Source organism: Primulina eburnea, chromosome 9, assembly GCF_022965805.1.
Source record: "Primulina eburnea isolate SZY01 chromosome 9, ASM2296580v1, whole genome shotgun sequence".
NCBI classification, from domain to species: domain Eukaryota; kingdom Viridiplantae; phylum Streptophyta; class Magnoliopsida; order Lamiales; family Gesneriaceae; genus Primulina; species Primulina eburnea.
In genome coordinates, this window is record NC_133109.1 from 34,622,076 (window position 1) to 34,645,821 (window position 23,746).

The 23,746-nt window shown below is 36.0% G+C and overlaps 5 protein-coding genes across 9 annotated transcripts; 3 read left to right on the top strand and 2 right to left on the bottom strand.

Moving 5' to 3' along the window:
- Positions 1-1,488: 1,488 nt before the first annotated feature.
- Positions 1,489-6,066, bottom strand: LOC140842031 (aspartic proteinase oryzasin-1-like). 2 transcript variants are annotated; one of them, XM_073209830.1, is made up of 14 exons: positions 5,896-6,065; positions 5,159-5,520; positions 5,010-5,070; positions 4,826-4,920; positions 4,617-4,729; positions 4,376-4,544; positions 3,995-4,034; positions 3,848-3,912; positions 3,642-3,755; positions 3,240-3,304; positions 2,821-2,977; positions 2,615-2,734; positions 2,144-2,232; positions 1,489-1,781 (listed from the first exon to the last, which is right to left on the bottom strand). In XM_073209830.1, exons 2-14 carry the CDS (start codon positions 5,513-5,515, stop codon positions 1,697-1,699), a joined length of 1,530 nt encoding a protein of 509 aa, XP_073065931.1. In that variant the 5' UTR covers positions 5,516-5,520; positions 5,896-6,065; the 3' UTR covers positions 1,489-1,696. The 2 variants fall into 2 exon arrangements, 1 of the variants encoding a protein (XP_073065931.1); XR_012120304.1 differs by having other exon boundaries at positions 1,629-1,924; positions 1,958-2,232; positions 5,896-6,066.
- Positions 6,067-6,523: 457 nt separating this feature from the next.
- On the top strand, positions 6,524-8,468 carry LOC140842032 (uncharacterized). 2 transcript variants are annotated; one of them, XM_073209832.1, is made up of 4 exons: positions 6,526-6,659; positions 6,736-6,778; positions 7,182-7,389; positions 8,076-8,468. In XM_073209832.1, the coding sequence occupies exons 3-4, from the start codon at positions 7,242-7,244 to the stop codon at positions 8,216-8,218; spliced, it is 291 nt and encodes a 96-aa protein (XP_073065933.1). In that variant the 5' UTR covers positions 6,526-6,659; positions 6,736-6,778; positions 7,182-7,241; the 3' UTR covers positions 8,219-8,468. The 2 variants fall into 2 exon arrangements, with proteins under 2 accessions (XP_073065934.1, XP_073065933.1); XM_073209833.1 differs by lacking the exon at positions 6,736-6,778 and having other exon boundaries at positions 6,524-6,659.
- A 1,258-nt stretch (positions 8,469-9,726) lies between these two features.
- On the top strand, positions 9,727-13,427 carry LOC140842030 (uncharacterized). 3 transcript variants are annotated; one of them, XM_073209828.1, is made up of 3 exons: positions 9,727-10,016; positions 10,624-10,978; positions 11,053-13,427. In XM_073209828.1, the coding sequence occupies exons 2-3, from the start codon at positions 10,632-10,634 to the stop codon at positions 13,007-13,009; spliced, it is 2,304 nt and encodes a 767-aa protein (XP_073065929.1). In that variant the 5' UTR covers positions 9,727-10,016; positions 10,624-10,631; the 3' UTR covers positions 13,010-13,427. The 3 variants fall into 3 exon arrangements, with proteins under 3 accessions (XP_073065929.1, XP_073065930.1, XP_073065928.1); XM_073209829.1 differs by having other exon boundaries at positions 9,727-9,995; positions 11,062-13,427; XM_073209827.1 differs by having other exon boundaries at positions 9,728-9,995.
- A 4,307-nt stretch (positions 13,428-17,734) lies between these two features.
- LOC140842025 (uncharacterized) lies at positions 17,735-19,925 on the top strand. Its single transcript, XM_073209820.1, has one exon. It carries the CDS (start codon positions 17,849-17,851, stop codon positions 19,043-19,045), a length of 1,197 nt encoding a protein of 398 aa, XP_073065921.1. The 5' UTR covers positions 17,735-17,848; the 3' UTR covers positions 19,046-19,925.
- A 45-nt stretch (positions 19,926-19,970) lies between these two features.
- LOC140842024 (uncharacterized) lies at positions 19,971-22,235 on the bottom strand. Its single transcript, XM_073209819.1, has one exon. The coding sequence runs from the start codon at positions 22,110-22,112 to the stop codon at positions 19,971-19,973; it is 2,142 nt and encodes a 713-aa protein (XP_073065920.1). The 5' UTR covers positions 22,113-22,235.
- Positions 22,236-23,746: the final 1,511 nt, after the last annotated feature.

Below are 23,746 nucleotides of genomic sequence, written 5' to 3' on the forward strand. Positions count from 1 at the left end.
TTTATATGGAGGGAAACAATTATTTTCCCTCCTCCAATATTTATCCAACCCAAATATTTCTACATTTATTTATAGTGACAATTTTTAGTTTTTTAATGATTTTTTACGATGTGGAAAAAATAATTGTTTCACTCCATATAAAAAATATCATCAATTAAAAATATCAGGATAACTAATCTAATATGTTTTTTTATTTTACACATTATTATATTTTTACAAGTGTCATTATTAAGTAATTGTAACAACATTTAATTAAAAGTGTCTACAAAAAAGTGTCACAATAACTATTTTTTGTTGTAATGTTTTAACTATTTTAGTCTTCGATGTTACGACTTGACAGCTTAATTTCATTACATATGATATTTTGATTATTGTACGGTTTAATATATTTAAGTTAAATCATATGCATCAGTCATAGCGCGTGGAAAAATCACAAATGCTCGATTTTCTTCAAAGAATGACACGAAATTATATTGTTTAAAAACCCATTAGGAATAAGCATAGAACTTTTTATATGAATGGAAATTGGTGGAATGGTTAGGCATGATTAACGTGTTCTTCTAGATCATATACGAATCTCTTCAACTTCATCTTCAATTTAACATAATTAATTTATTATTAACCAATGTAGTCTTTAATTAAACTATTTAATTCCTGATTCCAAGTTGTCTACGTTTCATTTGCCACAAACTTTAACTGATTAGATGGAATATTATTGATGTAAAAGCTAATTATCCAAATCTAAAAAGTTTCATGGATCTATACCACTTTAAATATATATAAATATTTAAAAATATATATATTATACATATATATATATATATATATATATATATATATATATATATATATATATATATATAAAAAGCTATCAATAATATAGATAAAGAGATTATTATAATTAACATGAATTGAATAAATGTAAGCAAAAATTTGTTTTTTTTACTTCATTTAGGTTTATAATATATGTTTATTTTTCACAATTTTTGTCTTTTAATATATTGTAATTTTAAGGAGAAGTTTTTATTTGAAATTAGATAGACACATCATTATCATATCAGTGTCACGCCAGAAAACAAAAACAAAAAGTAAATAAAAACAAAAATAACATGCCAAACTAAAATTCTATAAATAAAATACCAAAATCGAACAAATCATACATAAAACCCAATCAGCAATTTTTTTGGGTAAATATAATCCGTCACCCACATATTAAATACAAATAATTCAAATACTTGATTGGATTTACGAAGGAGGGAGCCACAAGGGACACAAAATTCTCAAAGAGGGTGAGCTACAGTAGTATTTATCATTATTAGGCACTATTATTATCAATTATTATTATCGTAAAAAAATAAAAATAAAACCCAATCAGATAGGTAAATATTATTCAATTTTTCAAAGATAAAAATTAAATTTATTTGATTTGAAAAAATTAAAGATACATTAGTATATAAATATTTTAAAATTTTCATTGCGGGACTCTGATTATTTACTCCAAAGCACGTCTGTATAATATCTAGTAGTTATTTTACATTGTCCAGCGAAGAAGTTCACCATTAAATCACATTCAAGTCCATAATTCGACACGGCACACAATACATGGATTATTGCAGTGTTCTTAAGTGGTGCATATTTTACAAAACCCATAGCCGTGTTAAACATACACCGGAGGCTTGTTCTGCAAATGGGATACTCAAGCAGCTTCAGCAAAACCTATCTGGAGATTGCCATAGTCGAATACCGTGTGATATTGACCCATGAATACGTCTCCAATAATCCTGCAGACTCACAGATAAATTTTCAGAAACAACATATTTAACGAGGCATCTGCAGAATGAGCTCCTCCAGCAACTAGTATACTAGACGAGAACACGGTCAGCCGAAGCCCATTCACCCACTCATATGGAGGCACCTACAAGTCCTTTCATTCTAGGCACTAAAAATGAGGAGATACATAAAAGTATAGGGTGGTACGTATAACACACAACTCTCTTTCCCAAGCCTCAACGTTGCTCCATTTTTTCGCACTGATATGTTACTTATTAATAGGATGAAGATGTCTCCTTCCTACAATCCCTCTACATACTTTTCTGTTCAATTTTTTAAATCAAGCATTACTAAAAAGATGCAACACACGTACCACAAAGGTCCTCGAGGAGGTGGCACATCCAAAGCCCCGAATCCACTGATGCAGATAGCGGAAATGCCTACGCCAGTTTTAATTATATACTGCAACCAACATAAATGTTTAGTCATAACTTTGTTCTTTTGATTATTAACTACTTTGTTTTTCTCAAAAAGTAATGGCCCATAAATCAGTGTGTTGGTAGAAACAATGATACTCCCAATCCCTCCTACTCAAGTTTCCCTTTCATTTATCAGATGAAACTGGTAAATTCATTCAGGGGCATATCAGAATCCTAAACAACATAAACCAATAAGCCGAAAAAAGAAACACCGGGTTTTGAACATGTCATGACAAGTGCTGTTATGTCATTCTTCCTATGTGACCAAAAAGATTGGATGGCTTTTCGAGTTTTTAGCCCAAGAAAAGCTACAAAATAAACACAATCATTAAGAAACTGTAACAGGTTCATGGGGAGGATCAAACCTGTTCAGGAGTTAGAGTGAAAGGTTTTCCTCCGATAGTGAATGTGACATTTGGCATGCTTGATAAGGAATTGCAATCTATTGTCGACTCTCCTGACGGACTTGGGATGCTCTCACAAAGCTATCAACACAAAACACAAGAACGGCTTTTCAGAAGTACAATATGTAACTGATGTTTCAGTTTATGGCATAGCATCGGAGATTGACCTGATTCACATAATTGAGCACTTGCTCCTTAACCCCATCATTTTGAATCTGGCTTCTTATCCAACTAACTGCCATCTCACAAGCAGCACATAATGGACTGTCGCCGATCGATTTTTCCTCCTTCCTTTCTTTGTCGACCACCATTTCAATATTGGAGCTGCAATAATCCAGTGGAGGATTATTGAAAATAATAAAGTGATCTAGTTTTATCATAAGCGAAGGAAGAAAAAATAGCCAAAGGAGAACTCAACTACATGCTACCCCTTTTTCTTTCCTAGGTCCCTTTAAACAGACTTGGAAGACAGAATTTGAATGTGTAGGTTCAAATCCAGCTCAAAGTAAGGGAGGCCAGCAAGTATCAAGCGGGTAAAAATTTTGAGTGATATAAAGTTAAGACGAAAAATTTAATGTTGCCTGACCTCTCAGAATGAGCTCCATTGGAACCACACAGGCTTAGCTGTGAACAAACTTTGTTTGGTTGCACCTGCAGAAAATATGCAGTTCAATTGAACCAGGAAGCATTATATATGTTCTAGTTACAAAGCACATGAAATGCATGTGTACTCTAATCATTTGGTCTATATACTATAGTTTACCCTATTAATTCAACCAAACAGATTAAAATTTGGAAAAAAATTAAATAAGAAATTACATTACGTTTGTTAATTTGGATAAGAAAAGAAAAACCATTATAGAAAAACTATTTGGTTAATTCAAATCATATAAACACAGATAACAGGCCGAAGCGATAAAAAGAACTCCCAAGAGGGGATCTAGCTAGTAATAAAATAAATATAGATATCGTAAAATCAAGAATATACCCCATCTACAAGAAGATTCCATATCATTTCCCCGTACTCAGAAACAAGCTGCTTACATTCCGTGCTCACAATCCCTTCAGCCCCAATGGCGTGGTTGATTTGCGTTATAACCGTCTGAAATTTTAGGCACACTACAATTAGAACATATGAACATTCTTTCTGACTTGAGAAAACTAAACAAGAATAAACGCGGCAAACACACGTACAGTTGGACCGGTAAGAAGAGATGTCCCAGAATCCACAATAGCAGCACAACCGTCCTCACAGAAAGCTGGTGGGATAAGTGATAAGGACAGAGCTCTACTTTAAATATTTGTAACATTATTCAGTGTTACGAATGGCGCTCAACTTACCAGTCGACAAGTTTCCAACGAGAACATCTCCCAAGTCAAACTGAAATAGATAGATACATGCACTCAGGAGTTAACGAGAAACATGTAAAACCAATCTTTGTTTCATGACACCCATAAACAGTAGTGGAGCATGAAGAACAATGGAGGGGGGAGGGAAACTCGAACTTGAAACAATTAGCGGGGGGGGGGGGGGGGGGGGGGGGGGGTGGTGACACCATATTTTAAAGTATATATAACAAACATCATACAAGTTAGCAGGAAAATTTAAAAGGGAGAGGAGCGACCGCCCTTACAAACCCCTTTTAACTCCACCACTGCCAAGAAAATAAATGCAAACAAATGGCAAAAAGTGATGGTTCATCCGCCTTTATGTTAATATACCTGCCAGTAGCCTTTCTCTGTCACCGGTACATAAGTGTGGTTACCCTTATAGTGTTCAGGGTCGACTCCTCCAAAGACTATCTCACCTCCAGAGTCTGCCTCTGTGTCCCGATTAAGCCAAAAAGAAAATACCTTTTCATCCACAAGATCTTGATCCACCATATTATACCTGCCATTTCGCAATCAAAATATTGGAGAACATCCTCAAAAAACCTTGATTCTGAAGATGCAGAATGCATACCAGACTGGTACGATATTGCCAACCGAAATTTCTTGGAAACCAAGCCCAAGTATCCCATCAAATTTACCCACCAAAAAGGTAAGGCCTGCTTCTCGCGTGGTCTCGATAAAAACCTGAATGTATAGCGAAGCAACTAGGTATAAGCACAATTTAAAAGGAACAAGAAGATCAGCGGTTGGACTTAAAATTCAAAGCCAAAAAGAACTAACTTGATCTTTCACCACCACGTCACCAACTTCAACATTATCTTGGCTTAAAAATCCAGAAACTGAGCCGGAACCGTAGCTAATCGAACAAGACTTTCCTGAATCATATGAGGAAAACATCAATACCAAGTTAAAAGCTCTAAATTTAACTATAATACTGATCCGCTGTAAACAAACTACATATTACCATTCTTTTTATATGTCTTGGACAAGCCAGACTTGTATCTTGGATGCAAATAGCAGGCAATCTGAAAATAAAATTGCATTATTTAGTACCTATAGAGAAGACAAAATCCCAGAACCCGAATAAAGAAACTAAATTCGAAGTTAACTCACAGAGAAGAAGCATTTTGCCGAAGGAACCCAAAGATTGGAACTCCCAGTATCAAAAATAACAGTAAATTTCTGAGGTGGTGACCCAATATGAATCTCCCCATAGTATTGAGCATCCAAGTAATTCTTTAAAGACACTATATCTCCTTCTGAATCACCAAGATTTTGCTGCATACCCTCTAAGCCTGTTCCCAATCTGTTTTCCCCCTCGGATCTAGCTCGCTTCGCAGCGATGATTTTCGGAAGGTCCAAAGGCCTCTTCTTTAGAGCGATTCTCCGTAAACCATCCGAAGAAGGGACAAGGGAGCATGTTATCAAAGCCAACAAACAGAGGACTGTAAGAAGATAGTGGCCCTTCATATTCACTGTTCAAACAAGAAATAAGACGCGAGTTCAATACTCTCCCCCAAATTCCGCACAACTTTTCTGGTCATTAACCCAAAAATAAAGTCTATTCAAGATTTGAAGTACAGCTTAAGTAACAAAACCAGGCAGAAAACAGAGCCACATACCTAAATATTTATACAATAACTTACACGTAATTATATGAACATTCGCAGAAGCAAAATTCTACATATTTAACTAAATTCAAGCTATAAAAAAAACAGAAGAGAAAAAGAAAAAGAAAAAGTCAATGCAGACAGCAGTCGATGATCAAGAATATTGCAACCGCAGCTGAAAGATACAAGCATGATCAACGAAGCAAAGTACAAATAATTTTTAGAAGATGATAAGCTAACCTCGTAGCTTGAAGATCAAAACTAGTTTCTGCTACAAGTCAAGATTACAATCTGGGCAATTATTAATAACAAGTGAACACCCAGCCCACAAAACTAGGAGATAGCACTTCCTGTAGCTTGATATTTTGGCACCCCTCCAGTATTTTTATTTGCAGTTTGCAACCAATTCTTTTAACTTCTTGTAAATTTTATGGATATCTTGGGAATGTAGAAAAAAATATATTTTTTTGTTTAAAATAATCAAAATTTTGTGTTTCTTACAATCTAAGTTTAAGTTAGCTTTTTCTTAATTTAATTGCAATATAGAAACGAATGAAATAATGATTTGCTTCTAAAAAATAATAATAGTAAACAACTTAACATTAGAATCAATTATTTATCATACATTACTTATTTTTTATTTTTATTTTCACTTTTGTTTTTGAACTTTTCTTACTCGTGTATTTTTGTTCTTCGTTGAAATCAAAAGCTGTTTCAAATTCTCCTTTTAACAATTTTTAAAACATTAAGGAAAAGTGAGGCTAAATGACAGATTCCATCAACTAAAGTGGTATAATTGCAAATACACATAGAATATAGTGGTTTTTGAAAATTTGGATTGTTATTCCACAAAAACAAACAAGTCTAATTGAGTGGTGGGAGGAGTGCCTACGTGGTCTGACCACAACTTCCTCGAAACTTCTGACGACGAAAATAACACAAAGAAAACGCACGTGCTAAACGCGACTACAAACGCTGTGTTACCGCCAAGAAAAAGCATCAAGGTGAATTCTAATTTTTTGCTTCAAGACTTTGTTTTTAGAGTTTTTTTTTTTATATTCAGAATCAAAGGGTTTGCAGGGTTCGCTCGAGAACTGATGCGCTGTCGGGCGGGATAGAGTGGGTGAGAGCCGAACTTGGACTCTTGATTGCGTACAATATGTTTGACAAAATGTCTAACTGAATTTATTGTTATTTTTTTCTTTTTTTTTTTAATTAACGTGACCCCTAATTTGTAGTTCATTAAATAAGAAAAAGAATGTGATGTTGTCTTGCTAAGGCCCTGTAACTGTTTATACTGCTGAAAACTTTGTTTAGCTCAGATGTTTACTGCATATTGGATCCTCATAGTCCATTCTTTGGATGGTTATATGCATCTATTGTCATGGTCCTTATGCATGGAGAAAATGAATAACAAGTATTTTGGAGAAATGTTTTGTGAGGATATTGAAATGAATAATTGATATGTTTGTCGTCAATATTTGCTGTTATCCAGTAAACCATTTGAAAAATACATTTGTTTACAGGTATAGCTTCCCAAAACCATAAGTTATTTTTTAGAGAAGTTTCTGAAAGGTGAGTTGCCAATGGCGTTAAGACGTATGCTTGGATTCTCTGATGGTGAATTGATGAGGTCTGATTCAAAACCATGTAGTCGATTGATGAGGCAAACTGCTGGGATATTTACTGTGGGAGGAGGTTTAGGCTTTTGGGTGCTTTGTCGCTTGCATTATGGTTTGTCTCCTTTTGCAATTTCTTCTGTCTCTGATCTTTGTTCTGTTTAATGTGATCATCAAGAATGTGCATGTTTGTTTCTTGAACTTAATGATCAAATTAGGGAAAAGTTTTGTGCCATTTCTATTATCTTGATCTTGATTGTTTTCATCCACTTAGTATTAGTGCTATTTTGATACTATTAAAAGCTGGGACACATTTGGAAGAACCAGATTTTAGTATTTCATATGATATGTTGCACAACTCTATCTGACTTCTTGGGGAACAATTCAGCGGTTTGTCAGGCCTGGACATGGATTAAGACTAATATTATTAACTTTTTTTTCAGGCGTTTCAGAAATAAACAAAAGTATTTAATGCACTAGAAGTTTCTTGTAACAATGATGTTCGTGAGGCTAATTAAAGTTTTTTGGGTTTGAGAAATAGAAGTGGATATTTATACTTGAAAGGATATCAAGTGAAGAGTAAGTTGAGGAATCAATCCTTGTTGCATACACATCTGAGCAGATCGAACCATGACATTCCTAAGAGTGATGCTTTGAGATTGAACTGTGAAATACTGTTTATTTGCTCATTTGGCTATCTGTTGTTTCCATGTGGAAAATTTTCATCATTCAAAGGCAATTTCTTCCTCTGTTATACTTGCTAAAGTTGAAATAAAACATCTGTTTTTGATACATACTCAGGTCCTAGAATCACAGTTCCTCGAAGCCTCAGATGGGCTGCTTGCGGGGCTGTCTCTATGAGCACAACCACAGCTTTACTGGTTCGACTATTTAGTCCTGAATGCGAACCACAAAATATAGCGACTTATGATTGGAAAAAGTGATGCTTGTTCTTCCAAGAGTTGAAGTTAATCCAGAGGTGTGTTGTAGATCCATGGTTCATCATTAACAATCCATTAGTTAGATAATCGAGCTAGATTCTGATTTGGGTCATAAGATATTATTATTATTATTATTATTATTATTATTATTATTATTATTATTATAAACTGCGTGAAGACTGTTGCATTTGTGATTTTAATCAGTTCACTGAACTCTTTGCTCAAGTATTTGCAAGTTTTCTAATTTTTGCTATCGTCAATCTTTTCAAAATCCTTAATTAATTATTATATTAATTTGGTAGATGCAGATATCATGTATACTTTCATGAATATGTGATATGTCGCTATCCGATATTTTTCTTTGTATTTTTATATGATGTGTTGTTAATGTGAGTATATAATAAAATATTTATTCTTATGTCAAACAATAGGAAAAATATTATGTAATTATCTTTAGGCAAAAACTTGTGTGAGACGGTCTCACGGATCGAATTTGTGAGACGGATCTCTTATTTGGGTTATCCATGAAAAAGTATAATTTTTTATGCTAAGAGTATTACTTTTTATTGTGAATATGGGTAGGATTGACCGGTCTCACAGATTAATATCCGTGAGACGGTCTCACATGATACTTACTCTTATCTTTAAAAGTGAAATGCTGTAAAAAAAACAATAATAAAAAAAGTGAAAAAAGAAAGAAAGAGGTCCCCTCAAAACTCCATTATTGAAGTTGTATTTTGATAGACTTTCTCTAGTCCTAATGTTTGAATGCAAGTCAATTGATGTAATGATTGGAAGACGATGTATAGCTAGCTTTCAAGGTTGTTTTAAACACGAGTAGAGCTTCAAAAATATTTTCTTAACCGCCGATCCAAGTATGGCCGGAATTAGGTAAAATGCCTAAGTAATTCCCTTGAGCCGAATTAGGGCACTCGTGTTAGTTTAAAATTTTTAATTTTTGAGATATTAATTAACTTACTATTTTGATTTAAAATTCATTGTAAATTATACACTTTAACGTTTATTTTCTAAACTGCTTTTCACAAATAAAAATTTATTATTCTAGGCCAAATGACTCAAAATTTACTTTGAATCGATGTAGGCTTGTAGCTCGAGTATTGTGTGTGTGTGTGTGTGTGTTTTTTTTTTTTTTTTTTTTTTTCAATTTCTACTAAATTGTTGGTTTAAGAGTAACTGCCCAAATAACCAGGATTCTAGCCATACATTTTAATTCAAAAGAAAAACCTAATTTTTAATGTACAAGATAAAATTACAAAGAAATAGATAATATCATAAAAACAACAAAAACTTATCCACCTGAATAATTATTCAATTGACTATAATTTTTTTATATATAAAAGTTTATTTACAAAGTTATCAATTTTAATATAATTGTTAACATAAAATTACTTAATATATATATAAAAAAAATTATAATCAGGAAAAAATAAATTACAAGGACACAACAATGTATTAATTGGATTATAGTATGCGCGATGTTCTCTTTTGATTCTTTGCATATTTCTCATATAAAATAATAAATCTGATCAAAGCACGAGTCTTCCTTTTCGTCCCCTTCTCTGGAAGTGTATCAACCAAATCTTGCTGGCCCAGAAGATTTGACGCCTGAATTCAAATCATCCGTCGCCCTCGAAATCCCTTTCGAGATTTTTTCAGCCTGTTTTGAGACCCCTGTTCGGTGTTTGCCCCGGGAGCTGCTCTACTGTCTGATCAAGGATTCAGTCTTCTTTGTGACTGTTGCTTGAATTTGGGATTTGAGGTTCTATTTTTCTTTCAAAAGGTCACTGTTGATTTAAAGATTGTGTATTGCATGTGTTGTGAGATAGTTTCGCAGTGCTGATTATGTAATTTGTTGGGGGGGATGTGTTAGAGGGAAGAGTGCGGACTGTATCATGCTGCAAATTTGTGCATTGATGTTTGAATTCTTCTGTATTGGATTCTCCTGGCTCATCCAATTGTCTTGTGGTATCGAGGACCCAATGTTTTTTTTCCTCTAGAGGATAAATTTAGATCCCCAATTACCTCCGGGTGGGCTCTAGTCTAACCCGTGCCTCGATTGAATGACCAGTGATTCGTATGTGCAAGAAAGAAAAAACTTGTGTTGGGCTATCAAGTTCATGCTTTATGCTGTTTTTTGTGTGCTATGGGCTCTAGACACGAGCAAATACCATATCGTAAGAGTTGTTCACCATGAACGACTAATTTTCTGCGGATTATGGATTTTTAAATATTGAGGTTGTAGTTGCTCTAACATCTATAATGGTTCTGTGAATATGATCTTCTTGCCACACCTCTCCAGTTATAATTTTCTGAAATCGTATATCGCCTTTTCTTTTTTCAGCTATGATATGTTTTGTACCTTTCCTAAACTTCATGTTATTGAACAGTGAGAGGCATGCCAGTGAACAAAGTCATTGCCATCTGTCAGTCAGGTGGTGAATTTGAATCGGACACAGATGGTGTGCTGTCGTACAAAGGCGGAGATGCTCATGCAATGGAAATTGATGATAGAATGAAGTTTAAACATTTGAAGCTGGAGGTAGCGGAGATGTTTAATTATAATCTTGATATGATGTGCATCAAATATTTCATTCCAGGAAACAGAAAGACCCTTATAAGCATATCAAATGATAAAGACATCAAGCGTATGATCAAATTTCACAATGATTCGGATACCGTAGAGATATTTGTTGTGACTAAAGAAATGATTTCCCATGATGAGTCCAGCATGCCGGGCAGTAGGTAGGTTTTTAGTTATTTAATTTTATACTATTGCTGTATATTTTGCATGCACACGGTAAAATTTCATCCTGCAGGTCAAGTAGAACAATTTTTTTGGAAAACCGGGCGCATGAGGATGCTTCTCCTACTTTGATGACCAATGTAGTGGATGATATGAATATGCCTAGTCTCCTGTTTGATGCTACTTTTGATTTGGTTGGTGATAATAACCATGACGGACTGCCAACTGAAATGCCTGTTTCGGAAATTCAAATGCCAGTTTCTTTTGTTAATTCATATGCGGAAAAACATTCTAAAGCTGCACAGCAATGGACGAACAACATCACTGGCGTGGGTCAAAGGTTCAGCAGCGTAAATGAATTTCGAGATGCATTGCGAAAATATGCCATTGCCCATCAGTTTGCTTTTAAGTACAAGAAGAACGACGGCAATCGGGTGACTGTGAAATGTAAATCAGAGGGATGTCCATGGAGAATTCATGCATCAAGATTGGCTACCACCCCATTGATTTGCATTAAGAAAATGAACTCAACTCATACATGTGAGGGGTCCGTGCTAAGAACCGGATATCAGGCTACAAGAAGTTGGATTGCTGGTATCGTGAAGGAAAAACTGAAAGTTTATCCCAACTATAAGCCTAAGGACATTGTTAATGACATCAAAGAGGAATATGGGATCGAGCTCAACTACTTCCAGGCATGGAGGGGAAAAGAGACTGCTAAAGAACAGCTTCAGGGTTCATATAAAGAGGCGTATAGCCAGTTACCATCTCTGTGCAAGAAGATAATGGAAACAAACCCTGGAAGTCTAGCTACCTTTTCCACAAGAGAAGACTCAAGCTTTCATCGCCTCTTTATTTCATTTGATGCTTCTCTACATGGGTTCGAGAGAGGGTGCCGGTCATTACTTTTCCTCGACAGCATATTTCTGAAGTCAAAATACCAAGGCTCACTCTTGGCAGCGACAGCTGCCGATGGGGATGATCGAGTTTTCCCTGTCGCTTTTGCCATCGTGGACATGGAATCTGATGAAAACTGGTGTTGGTTTTTACAACAATTGAAAAGTGCACTGCGGACGTGTCACGGAATAACTTTTGTGGCCGATCGAGAGAAGGGTCTGAGAGAATCAATTGCTGAAAATTTTCACGACCAGGACTTTTACCACAGCTTCTGCCTACACTATCTGTCGGAGCAACTTATTAGAGATTTGAAGGGGCAGTTTTCTCATGAAGTGAAGCGACTTATGGTTGAAGATTTGTTTGGTGCTGCTCGTTCCCCTACCTCCGAAGGTTTCCACCAGTATGCAGAAAGCATAAAACCCATTTCAGTAGAAGCATACAATTGGGTCATGCAAAGTGAACCTATTTACTGGGCCAATGCATTCTTCCAAGGTGCAAGATACAACCACATGAAATCCAATTTTGGTGAGACGTTTTATAATTGGATATCTGATGCGCACGAATTGCCAATTATCCAAATGGTTGACACAATACGTAGTAAGATTATGGAGTTGATTTATACCCAGCAGGTAGAATCTAGTGAGTGGCCGACAAGATTGACTCCATCAAGTGAAGAAAAGCTCGAAAAAGAGAGCCTGAAGGCTAGGACTCTACATGTCCTGATATCGGCTGGCAACAAATTCGAAGTTCGTGGAGATACTGTTGAAGCTGTTGATGTTGATAATTGCAATTGTTCTTGTAAATCTTGGCAACTTAGCGGTTTGCCTTGTTGCCATGCGATTGCTGTTATTACTTGCCTTGGTCGCGACCCATATGATTATTGCTCGAGATACTTCACAGCAGACAGCTACAGAATTACATATTCAGAGTCAATAAACCCCATTTTGGATGTAGAAGGTCCCTGGCAGAATGGTGGTTCTGTAACCGTGACCCCACCACCAACCCGTAGGCCACCTGGCCGGCCCACTACCAAGAGAGGCGGCTCACAAGTTGGGCGACGCCAACTCCAATGCAGTAGATGCAAGGCTACTGGGCACAACAGGTCGAGTTGTAAAGAGTTTTTGTTGGAGTGATATATTAGGTAGGTTTATTGTGCACTTTCTTGCTATATCAATTTGCTGTCGTTTTAAGATACGATGGCTATCACATTCTTCCGAATTCGCGATAAATGGAAGGGGTGTGTAACATAGATGTTTCAGTTTCTTCTTCAGTGGGCAAAATATGGATCAAAATAAATAGCCGGGCTACAGTTCTTGGTCGAAGTCCTGTGGTTATTTTGATCTTCCTTCCAACTTCTTGTTCTCTGGAAACCAGATGATGTTGGTAATGCGGAAAGGAGTAGAGAGTGACTGCTGAAGTCATGACTTCCTTAGGTTGCAGTGTACATATTTTAACATCCCATTTCAAGCTAGATCCCCATATTATTTTCTGTAATTGAATAAAGACTTTTATATATTTAATGGAATCCCAATGATACCTTGAGCAAATTCATCTCCATGAGTTATTTTTTAAGTCTATTGTGCTGCAATTGTCATGCTTGTTTGGAGATCGATTCAAAGTATTTATATTTTATACGAAAAGAATCCTTTTCACTCCCAAAAACATAGTCAAACAAGAAGTTGGGTTTTACTTAGCAATCATCCGATGGGATTGTCGAGGCTTGAAGTTGGAAATTGTTGTACTGAATATTGTACTAGTGGATCGTATGTTTGATGGTACAGTTCAAGTACATATAAAAATGCTAGTACGTTCTGTACTACATGATCATTTAATTGTACAAATTTTCTACATAAGTGTGTCTCTCTCAAGCAACACAAATCCCATAAAATCAAATCTGAATTATTTCCTCTGATTTCAGGTATTTCGTTTGGTGGTCGGCCAACAGAGAGACGGGGAGACGGGGGCGAGGCTGAGCATGAGATGGGTATAGGCTCCTCCCGGTTGCCCTTTCCATGCACTGCCTCTTCCCTGGCTCTCCTCTCTTTTTTTGGTCCATTCGACACTTCCATAATTCTGCTGATGTGAACGAGACCTGTGTATTTCAGCGGCGCCGGAAATGAAGCCCATTGTCGGACGGGTTTTTCCCCGAAACAAAATATCTTCTTTCTTCTCAAAGATTTTAACTTTATTGCAATTTGAACTGTTGGAAGGCTTTGTGCTTTAATTATTGTTGTTTTTTTGGATCAGATAATGGTGCAATCTATTCAGGACATGGATAAATTTGATATGAATTGGATGAATGTATATCGAAACCAATATGATTATATCTCATCTCAGAAGATGATTGATTGTGAAATCTCAAGGCGGTGTGATTGATGGATATATTCGAGTACAGCGGAAGGTTGTATAAATTTGACTATACAAGATGAGAATTTCGTAGCTTCTAATTTGATTTTTTTTTTATTTTCGGTGCATAATTAATAATGTAATTATTTCTCGTAAAAATAATAATTAAAAAATATTAATAACACCATTTCTATTTTATAGATAAGTTATTGCAATAAAAAATATAAAGCAGTCATGTTAATTTATTACCCCCCATCAAACGCCAGAGCCTTACAGCAACTAATTATTACTCTTATAATAAATTGAAAAGATACAATTACGAGTATAGTATATATACCAACTTAAATATTATATGGTAATATTTATATAAGAACATAAAATCGCTTCTTCTAGAAAAATATATTTGGAAGTGCTTGATTAGGTTCTATTTTTTAAAAAAAAAAATAGAAAGGCCAAAGTTAAAGAAAACATGGAATTTGAGATTTTGCGTGAACTTTTATTGTGATACTTCAGAGTTCAGAAGATCCCTTTGTTATTGATAAGCCCAAAATTTATAGAAATTTTATTTTATAATATTTTTGTTTATTTGTAATTATTATCACTAAATATATATTTATGTGAATTAATTTTATAATATTTATAGATTTGAATAAAAGAGAAAAAAAACCTAATTCGAGAGATAAGATAATTTTACAAAACTTTAAAAGAAACAAAATACCAAAAGAAAGGAAATAATTTTTTTTTATATTTTATTATCTTAAAAATATTGAATTTTTGGAAAAAAAAAAATGTGCAGCTCTTGATAAATAAAATTTCTACAATTTTTGAAATTGACATAGATTTCAAGTAGTTGGAGGTCAGGCCCATGTAGAAATATAAAATGCAACGTATGTGAACAACAAGAAGGAAGTGCAAAAAAAGGAAAAGAAAAGAAAAAGCAGCGCAGAAGAGAGCAGACAAAGTAGAGAGACGTAAGGAGAGGAATGAATATAGCAAAATAAAGGAGAAGAGAGAAGAAAAGAAAGAAACAGTGAGATAGAAGCGTACAGAGAGAAGAGAACAAAAGAGAGAGAATAGAAGTGAACAGAAGACTAGACAAAAGACAATGCCAGAGAGGAAGAGCCAGAAGCATGAGAAATTCCTCAACACGCGCCAAAAATCATTGAGAATTCTTTTTTTTCCTTATTTATTTTGTTTTATTCTATGAAATTAAATCTGATTTTTCACTTCTATTTTGAATTCATGGAATAAATTTATTTAGATTAATACCATGATATGGCCAAACAATATTTTGTTTGATATTTGGTTTATTTTCAATATATTATTTTTCTTGATTTTAATTATTGATCGATGTTAGTTTAATATTTCTTGTTAATAGCATGATCTACTATTTACATGTTTTTTGATTAATCACGAATCGGAAGATGATCGATTAAATATAGCAACAAAGACGTCATTAAACCGATGATTTATTTTGTTGAACCAGTTTCGATGGGAAAAGTTGTGTGTGTTGAGAAATTAAACCGAAGCGATGCGGATCACGATTGTAATAGTAACAAAAAATGTGGAATAAAATAATCAACAAAAACACAAAGATTTATGTGATTCACCCAATGTAGCCTACGTCCACAGAGCTAGTGCTGGTCTTTTATAATTGAAAGAAATATTCAATATTTCTCACTCCCAACCAGAGTTTACCGAGAAAATAATTTCTCTAACTCACACAAAAAAATTCTCGCACTCAAGAAAAAAATACATTTTTTTATGTATTTTTTTTTATCAAAGCTAAAAAACTTTTGATTTTGGGATACTAAAAACAAACAAGGAAGGCTCAATTTACAAAAAATTTCTAAATCAACATTGAAAAAATCCCGATGTGGGATTCCAATTTCCTGAATTATTTATTCAGCGTGAGCCCCAATTTTATATCCACTTGCCTTATAGTGTGTCCCGAAAGAATTTGGTGAAATGGGCTTCCGAGGCTTCTATGGTTTTAACTTGGCAATCCGATAGTGATCCTAATGCTACAATTTTTCGTATCTACAGAGCTAAATACTACCGAGAAGGGATTTCTTAAATGCCAATCTAGGGCATAACCCAAGATTTGCTTGGTATAGCATTTTGGCTTCCCAAGTAATGTTAAAGAGAGGCTATAGATGGAGGATTGGTAATGACAGTCATATCAACATTTGGAAGGATCCGTGGCTTCCTGATCCCTCAAATTTCTTTATCGAAAAACCTATGATTCCGCAGTCACATGATTGTACAATGCATGTTTTGATGGTTCCGGGCTCACGGGAATGGGATCATGATATCATTGAAACTATCTTTGAGGACATGAATACTAAAGCAATCGTTGAAATCCCACTAGGACCAATACAACTCCAAGATAACCGAATCTGGCATTTCAGAAAGAATGGTGCTTACACAGTGAAGTCAGGCTATCATGTGGCTATGAGCTGGATGTAAAATGTTGAGTCAAGAAAAATCCATGGCAACTGGAAGGCAAACTGGAAATTATATGTCCCTTCGAAAATTAAAATTTTCTTCTGGCGAACTTGTAGAGAGTGCCTTCCTCAACGTATTAATATGCAAAAGCGTGGTTCCTTTATGTGTGGTGTGTAACATGGAACTGGAGACCTCATGACATACATTTATTACCTGCCCATTCACACATGAATGATGGGCCAACGCTAAGTTGAGTTAGGTAGTGGACTCCCAAGCAGACGTAGCAGAAGGGTTCACACAGTAGTTATTCAAGATCATCCAAGACCTAAGTGGAGTAGAGTTGAGCAAAGTTGAGCAAGTTCGAGAGGTAATCTGGAAACAAAGGAATTCCATGTTATGGAACAACCACGTAGACACCTCATCTAAAGTGATAGTTACAACAATGATTTTCCTTTAGGACTGGATATCTTAAGCAAGGAGCAACAAAGAATCACACAAAGCAGGTACAAGGAATCAAACTTTTATTTGGACACGACCCCCTATTGGCACTATAAAATGTAACATTGATGCAGCCTTCTTTGATGACATAAAATCTTATGGGGTAAGTATGGTGGTGTGAGATGAAGAGAGAAGATTTCTTATGGCCGGAACTAACTCAATCAAATGATTTCGTTGTGTCAAAGAAGGAGAAACAATAGGCTTGTTGGAAGCTCTGTCTTGGATCTGCTGTTTAGATTATTTCGATGACAGAAACAACTGCTGATAGAACGGAGTTTGGAGGCATAATGGATAGATGTAGAAACATTATAGCTACAAACCAAGGTTTTTCTGTTCATTTTACCCATAAACAAGCAAACAAAATTACACATGTGTTAGCTAAACATTCTTATTTTTATGATAGTCTTTTTATTCGGTCAGAGCTCAACTTAGATTGTTGATATTATGAGTCTCTATTGTGTTTATTTCAATATTTATTGAGGGTCACACTATAGTAAAAATAAAAAATAAAATTGAACTGGATTAATTCAAAAGATAATAAATTGACCATAACGACATCGTAAATATAATCCGTCACATTGTCAGCTCTCTCTCATATCTCCCGCCCTGCGAAACCCTAACTGGCATTTCTCCTGCGATTCCATTTTTTTTTATTTTCTAAACTCGTCGAAGTATAAAAGATGATGATAAAACCGGAAACCACCACCACCACCACCACCACCACCGTCTCTTCCGCCGTTGTAGCATGCGGCAACTGCGGCGTGGAGGAGCAGCGTCTTCTCCACCATGTCCGCCACCGCGGAATCTTCCGCCGTCTCTGCACTACCTGCGTTCTCCGCCTCCATGCACAGTCCTTCTGCCCAACCTGTTTTCAAGTCTACCCGCCAATCCCTTCAACCGACGCCGTCATCAACTGCTGCAAATGCTACTCCTCCTCGCACTCCCATTGTGTTTCATCGGGATCCACGTCCCTTCCCAGCCCGTACGTTTGCCCCCTTTGCACCAACCCTAATACCCCGATTTTTAAATTGAAAACGGCCAAGGAGGCGAATGTTGAATTTAACGAAGGGAATGAGAATTTTCAGGTGATTGATAGAGACGCGGCGAAGAAATTATTGGCTGCTGCTAAAATTGCATCCGCATCGATGAATAAGGCAGTGGTGGCGGCGAAGTTGGAGGCGGAGAGAAGGGCGAAGGAGGCAGCTTTTGCCAGAAAGAGGGCGAAGGAGGCATTGGAACATGTCGCGCATTTGGTCATGAAGGAGAGGTTGAGCAACAAGGAAGTGGCATTTTCTGGGTCGGGGGCTGGTGGAGTTGGTGTCTCTTATTTGGGTGTTAGTGGTGCTGCCGGTCTTGGCGGTGCTAATGTGAAAAGAGAAAATAATATGAATGTTATTCTTGGTAATAGAAATGGGAATGTGGGTGGTGCTGTGGATTCTTTGGTGGTTACGGAGGAGAGAATTGTTGATACTAAAACGAATGTAGATGAAGTAGATAACTCAGCTCGGGTGTTGGCTGCATTAAATGCGGTTGAACTGAAGGAAAACGATAAGATAAGTGGGATATCAGCACAAGTTGTTGAATTGGGCGCACCTGTAAATGATGATCACGCGGTGATGGATGTGGATGAAAAGGCTAGGACAAGAGTGGTTGCAGGAGAAGAAGTTGCAGAATTGATGTTGGAGGGGGACAATGGCAACAGTGAGACCGCGATATTTGCGCATGTGGGGGTTGATGAAGTTGATCACGATATGCAGGGAGATGAACAAGAGGAAGTGAACGGTGAGGTTGTTTTGGTTCAACCTATGGCAGATCAAATGGAGTCGATGGAGAACGGTAATTGTGGACAGCAACACGACAATGGGACTCCACTATAGTTCATTTCTCCACAGGAATGTTTTCAAAATTGTGCAGAATGTCGTGGTGAGATTTTGAAGATCTAGGATTGGACTTGCTGGTTTAGCTATTATTTATCTGAAGGCACGCCACCAACTTTTCCTGGTTTCAGCTTTTATTGAAAGGCTAGTTGCAAGCCTTGCATTTGTGATCACATGGTGATTGATGATCATGTGAGTGCTGTCACTCTGTTATTTTGGGATTTATAGCCGTTGATAGTGTACTGGGCTTTGTTTTTGTTTTTTATAATTCACATGTTAATTTTGTTTCTGAGCTCATGCCACCAAATGGTACATCTGCTTCAATGGTGTAGTATTTTGAATTTGCAATCGATCCTCTGGTTTTATAAAGAATGATACGAAGGTCTCTGGCCTCAAGTGCTACTACTGATGTGATCTTACGTACGGTCATGGGGACTGAAGCTGTACCGGATCAGGGCAAACTTGTTTCCTGATTTCTTGAGAATTAAAAAAGTCATATCTTCGATGACCAGAAATATGATTAAAAAAATAAAAATGCAAAAACATTATTATTGTCAAGCAGAGACACGGTCGATGAATTCTGTTATTTATAAGCGGCGAATACCTAAGCGTGTTTAGTGTTCAGCTACATCATAGAATACCACGAAGGTTCAACGAAAAGAGTGTCTTATCTGCTTTAACTGCTTGCGCCACACTAGTTTCGTACACTCTATTAACACATACAAATGTATCCCAAGCAAATGCCGATATCAAGCTATATGCCGACCACTCCTAGTTCTTTGCTCGAGCTCCGAATCGGATCTGATCATGTATGCACACACTTACAGAATCAAGTTGAGTACCATTCAATGATCAGGAATAAATTTAACCCAATAACGTTCCCATGTCACTTGTCAGACTGGAAGGGGATTAGGCGTGTAATTTATCACATTTTCTCCAAGCCCTCTTCAAGTATACTACTCACATTATCTTTAACTACTGTTTCTTTTCTTCCAACAGAACCTCCCATTAACAATCCGTGAGTAGAAGCATTTGGGACCCAACCCTTTTCCAACATTAAGTCCACCATATGTCTCGCCTCACGTTTCCATCCCTCTCTCCACAGGCCATCGACCAGCATATCATACATTGCTGAATCAAGAGCACCCGCCTTGGAGACGAGCTTATTTATTGAAGGATAAATCGAATGCATTTGCAAATGGCTTGCTAAGTAACACAAGAAGTAAGCTAATGTTTCTGAATCTGGAATCAAGCCCTCCAGGAACATTAAGTTGAAGACAGTAATGCAATCTCCTATTCGGTTCAGAGTAGCCATAGTCTGAATCAAAATGCAATAAGTTTCCTTATCAAAGGTGCAGCCAACTACAATCATTTGTGAAAATATCACCAGCAGATAATGTTTCTGGTACGACTCAGACAAACGGCGCAGAATACTATTGTAAGTGGCAACAGACGAGGCCGTACCAGTGACACGAGCCAATGATAATAACATGATTGCTATGTATATGTTTCCATGCACACAAATTTTTTCAATCAACACACTGAATGAGGTGGATTGGAGAGTAAAACCCTTACTAGACATGTATGAAAATACTTCTGCAGCCTCTCGAGTTTTTCCCCTCTGGCATAGACACTCGACAAGTAGGTCATAGGAAAAAGAATCCAAAACCCAATCTTTCAATCTTACACGCTGAAACAATTCTAAAGCTTTCTTGACATTTCCATTGTTGCAGTAACCAACAATAAGAGCAGAATAAGTAGCAGAGCCTGGAACGAAAGCAGAAACCACCATTCTAGACAAACATTCCAACACTTTATTGATCCCTGTTTTCTCAGAGAGGAACCCCGTGAAGATATCCCAGGAACGAGTATCCGCTATATTCCTGTCGACCATTTCCTCGAACATCTCTTTTGCCAGATGAAAATTGCCTCTGTGGCAATAGGACTCAAGAAGTGCGTTATGAACACAAGCATCTGTCACGTTTTTCTCTTCTAAGAACTTCTTGGCCTCGTCAAATTTGTTTAACTTACAGAACACTCTTATCATATCGAGATTGACTTCATGATCGGGTGAGAAGCTAATATCCATCATTTCTTCGAAAAGTTTGATCGCATCATCCATGCAAAGATGCTCACACAAACACCTTATCATGTTTTTATAAATGACATCATCTGGCGCAAAATTAGAGGCCTTCATCATCTTAAACAGCCTCGTTCCTACTTCTAGATTTTGCAACCCACAGAATATTGGTATCACACGAGTATAAAAACGAGAGTCGAGCTCGCATCCAAGCTGAAACATCTCATTCAATATAACAATCGAATCTTCCACTCGATTCGTGGCAGCAAGACCACTTATTAGTATCTCAAAAGTCCTGCTATTAGGAATACATCCTTTATTATGCATTCTCACATACTGATCCACAGCTGTATCAACTTTCCCATCTTCAAACAAAGCCTCCAACAGGTAATTCAATGTATCAACGTTTGGAAGTACTCCGGCTTTCACCATTTCTTTGTACACAAACAAAACATCCTTAAAATCTTTCTTTTCATCCACAAGTGCACCCATCAAGGCATTAAACACCTCTATGGAAGGCTTAAAACTACCTAAATTCATAACATAAAGAACCCTTAAAGCCTCATCGAGCCTCTGATTCCTAACAAACGAATCAATCAACACCAAGAAAGAATCTGCAAAACCTGGGAACTTCTCCTTTGCCATCTCATGACAAAAATCCTCCATTTTCTCCACATTTCCAGCCATGCCCAACTTAAGAATCATGCTCTGATAAGTACGAGCAGTGTGGTGGAATCTTTTCTGTAGGGCAGCCCATTCAAATAGCCTCACTGATGAGTTCAAATCAGGTGTGCTGTCCAATACAGAGATTAAGCTATCCGGGTGGAGCTTATCCTTTAAAAATTGCATCTTTGCCTCAAATGTCGAGGAATTCGAATGATTCTCGTCCGTGGCTTGGATTTTAATCGCACATGAAATCGAAGATAGGAAGGCGTTCAAAGAAACCCTACTTGAAATTCTCTCGACCGGCAAGAGTTTTATAGCCATTCAAGAAATCCAGAAAACGAATTGGTCTTTTTAACATAGTTTCATCTCAGAATATCATCGTCTTGAAACTGCAAAATTCCAAGTTAATTTTATTTATTTACTTGAAATCTTTCACTTTTTTAAAAAAAAAAAAACGAATTGTCTTTCACTAGTTCTTGGAAATTAGAATCTTACTCTAAGACAACTTGCTTGTTAATAAATGGAGGGGATAATGATTGTTTTTATGTAAACATGTTCCAATATCACGTAAATAATTCTGACATGAAAAAAATACGAAACAAAAACACGATCAACTTATAAAACCAAAAATCAAATTTATAAAAACTTGTCTGAGACGGTCTGACAGATCATATTTTATGAGACGTATATCTTATTTGGGTCATCTATGAAAAATATTACATTTTATGGGATCGTGAGACCGTCTTACAAGAGACCTACTCTATCCTAGGGATGGCAATGGACCGGGGCGGGGGCGGGTTTGCCATTACCATCCCCATCCCCGAATTCCATCCCCACCCCCATCCCCGCCCTGATCCCCGTTTTTTCGGGTTCGGGGAATCCCCAAACCCGAAACTTCGGGGATCAACTTCCCATCTTCGTTTCAAAAATATTAATATGGCTTTCTCAAATTAAAAGTTATTATTATCTATAATTATTAAAGATAATATTAATATTAATATCCATATAAATATCAATAATAATAAGATTATTAATATTTTAAAAAATAATAATATTATTATATTATTAATGTTAATAATACTATTATTTTATCATGGATATTATTTTCGGGACGGGTTCGGGGATTTCGGGGATGGGGATAGTAATCTCATACCCGTCCCGAAATACATCGGGGATTTAAAAAAATCCCCATCCTCGAACCCAAACCCGAAAAAATCGGGGATCCCCATCCCCATTTCGGATTTTCCCCGCAGAGCCCCAAACCCGCGGGAAAGTTGCCATCCATACTCTATCCTAAAAATTTAAATATTGCACGATTTTATAAAATAGGATAAATCTATCACTTTTCCATGGAACGCCTAATTTTAAAATATATTTTAAATCTACCACAAAATATTCTACATACATATGTATTTAATAACTCTTAAACCTATTAATATAAATTCTTAGAACAAAAAAAATCGACATATCTGCGTATGTAGACGTGTAATATGTATTTACATACTACAAAAATTCAATCAACAATTTTAAAAAAAGAAATTAATTTAACGGTAATTTGGAGAAAAATGCATCTGCCAATGATTTATTTAAGAATCAGTACCCACAAGTTTGTTTTTGTATTTTAGTACCTGACACAAGATCAACTTAGTTTTTACTACTTGTTTCAAGTTTTTTTTACCTTTTTACCCTTTTTAACTAATAAAAAACTATTTAAATTCTTATTTTTGCTAGTCCTTCTCTTTCCAATCATAATTCACAAATACATTTAGATGACATTTACATTGAATTAAAATATTTTTTTATTTAAAAAAAAATCACAACTAATCGTTGAACTTTTTGAAATACTTTGTTTTACTTGGAAATACTAAATTTCAATTTTAAAATACTTGAGTTAGTAAATGACATACTCATAATTGGTATTAAAATACTGAATATTCGAAAATGTAACGCAAGTT

Excerpts from the sequence above, each read along its gene's own strand:
- LOC140842031 (XM_073209830.1), bottom strand. The coding sequence starts at position 5,515 with ATGAAGGGCCACTATCTTCTTACAGTCCTCTGTTTGTTGGCTTTGATA. Across the intron at positions 4,730-4,825 it reads ACGTGGTGGTGAAAGATCAA|GTTTTTATCGAGACCACGCG; the intron begins GTTAGTTCTTTT and ends CTATACATTCAG. Across the intron at positions 2,233-2,614 it reads TCACTCTAACTCCTGAACAG|TATATAATTAAAACTGGCGT; the intron begins GTTTGATCCTCC and ends TGTTGGTTGCAG.
- LOC140842032 (XM_073209833.1), top strand. The coding sequence starts at position 7,242 with ATGGCGTTAAGACGTATGCTTGGATTCTCTGATGGTGAATTGATGAGG. Across the intron at positions 7,390-8,075 it reads GCTTTGTCGCTTGCATTATG|GTCCTAGAATCACAGTTCCT; the intron begins GTTTGTCTCCTT and ends ATACATACTCAG.
- LOC140842030 (XM_073209828.1), top strand. The coding sequence starts at position 10,632 with ATGCCAGTGAACAAAGTCATTGCCATCTGTCAGTCAGGTGGTGAATTT. Across the intron at positions 10,979-11,052 it reads TCCAGCATGCCGGGCAGTAG|GTCAAGTAGAACAATTTTTT; the intron begins GTAGGTTTTTAG and ends TTCATCCTGCAG.
- LOC140842025 (XM_073209820.1), top strand. The coding sequence starts at position 17,849 with ATGATGATAAAACCGGAAACCACCACCACCACCACCACCACCACCGTC.
- LOC140842024 (XM_073209819.1), bottom strand. The coding sequence starts at position 22,112 with ATGGCTATAAAACTCTTGCCGGTCGAGAGAATTTCAAGTAGGGTTTCT.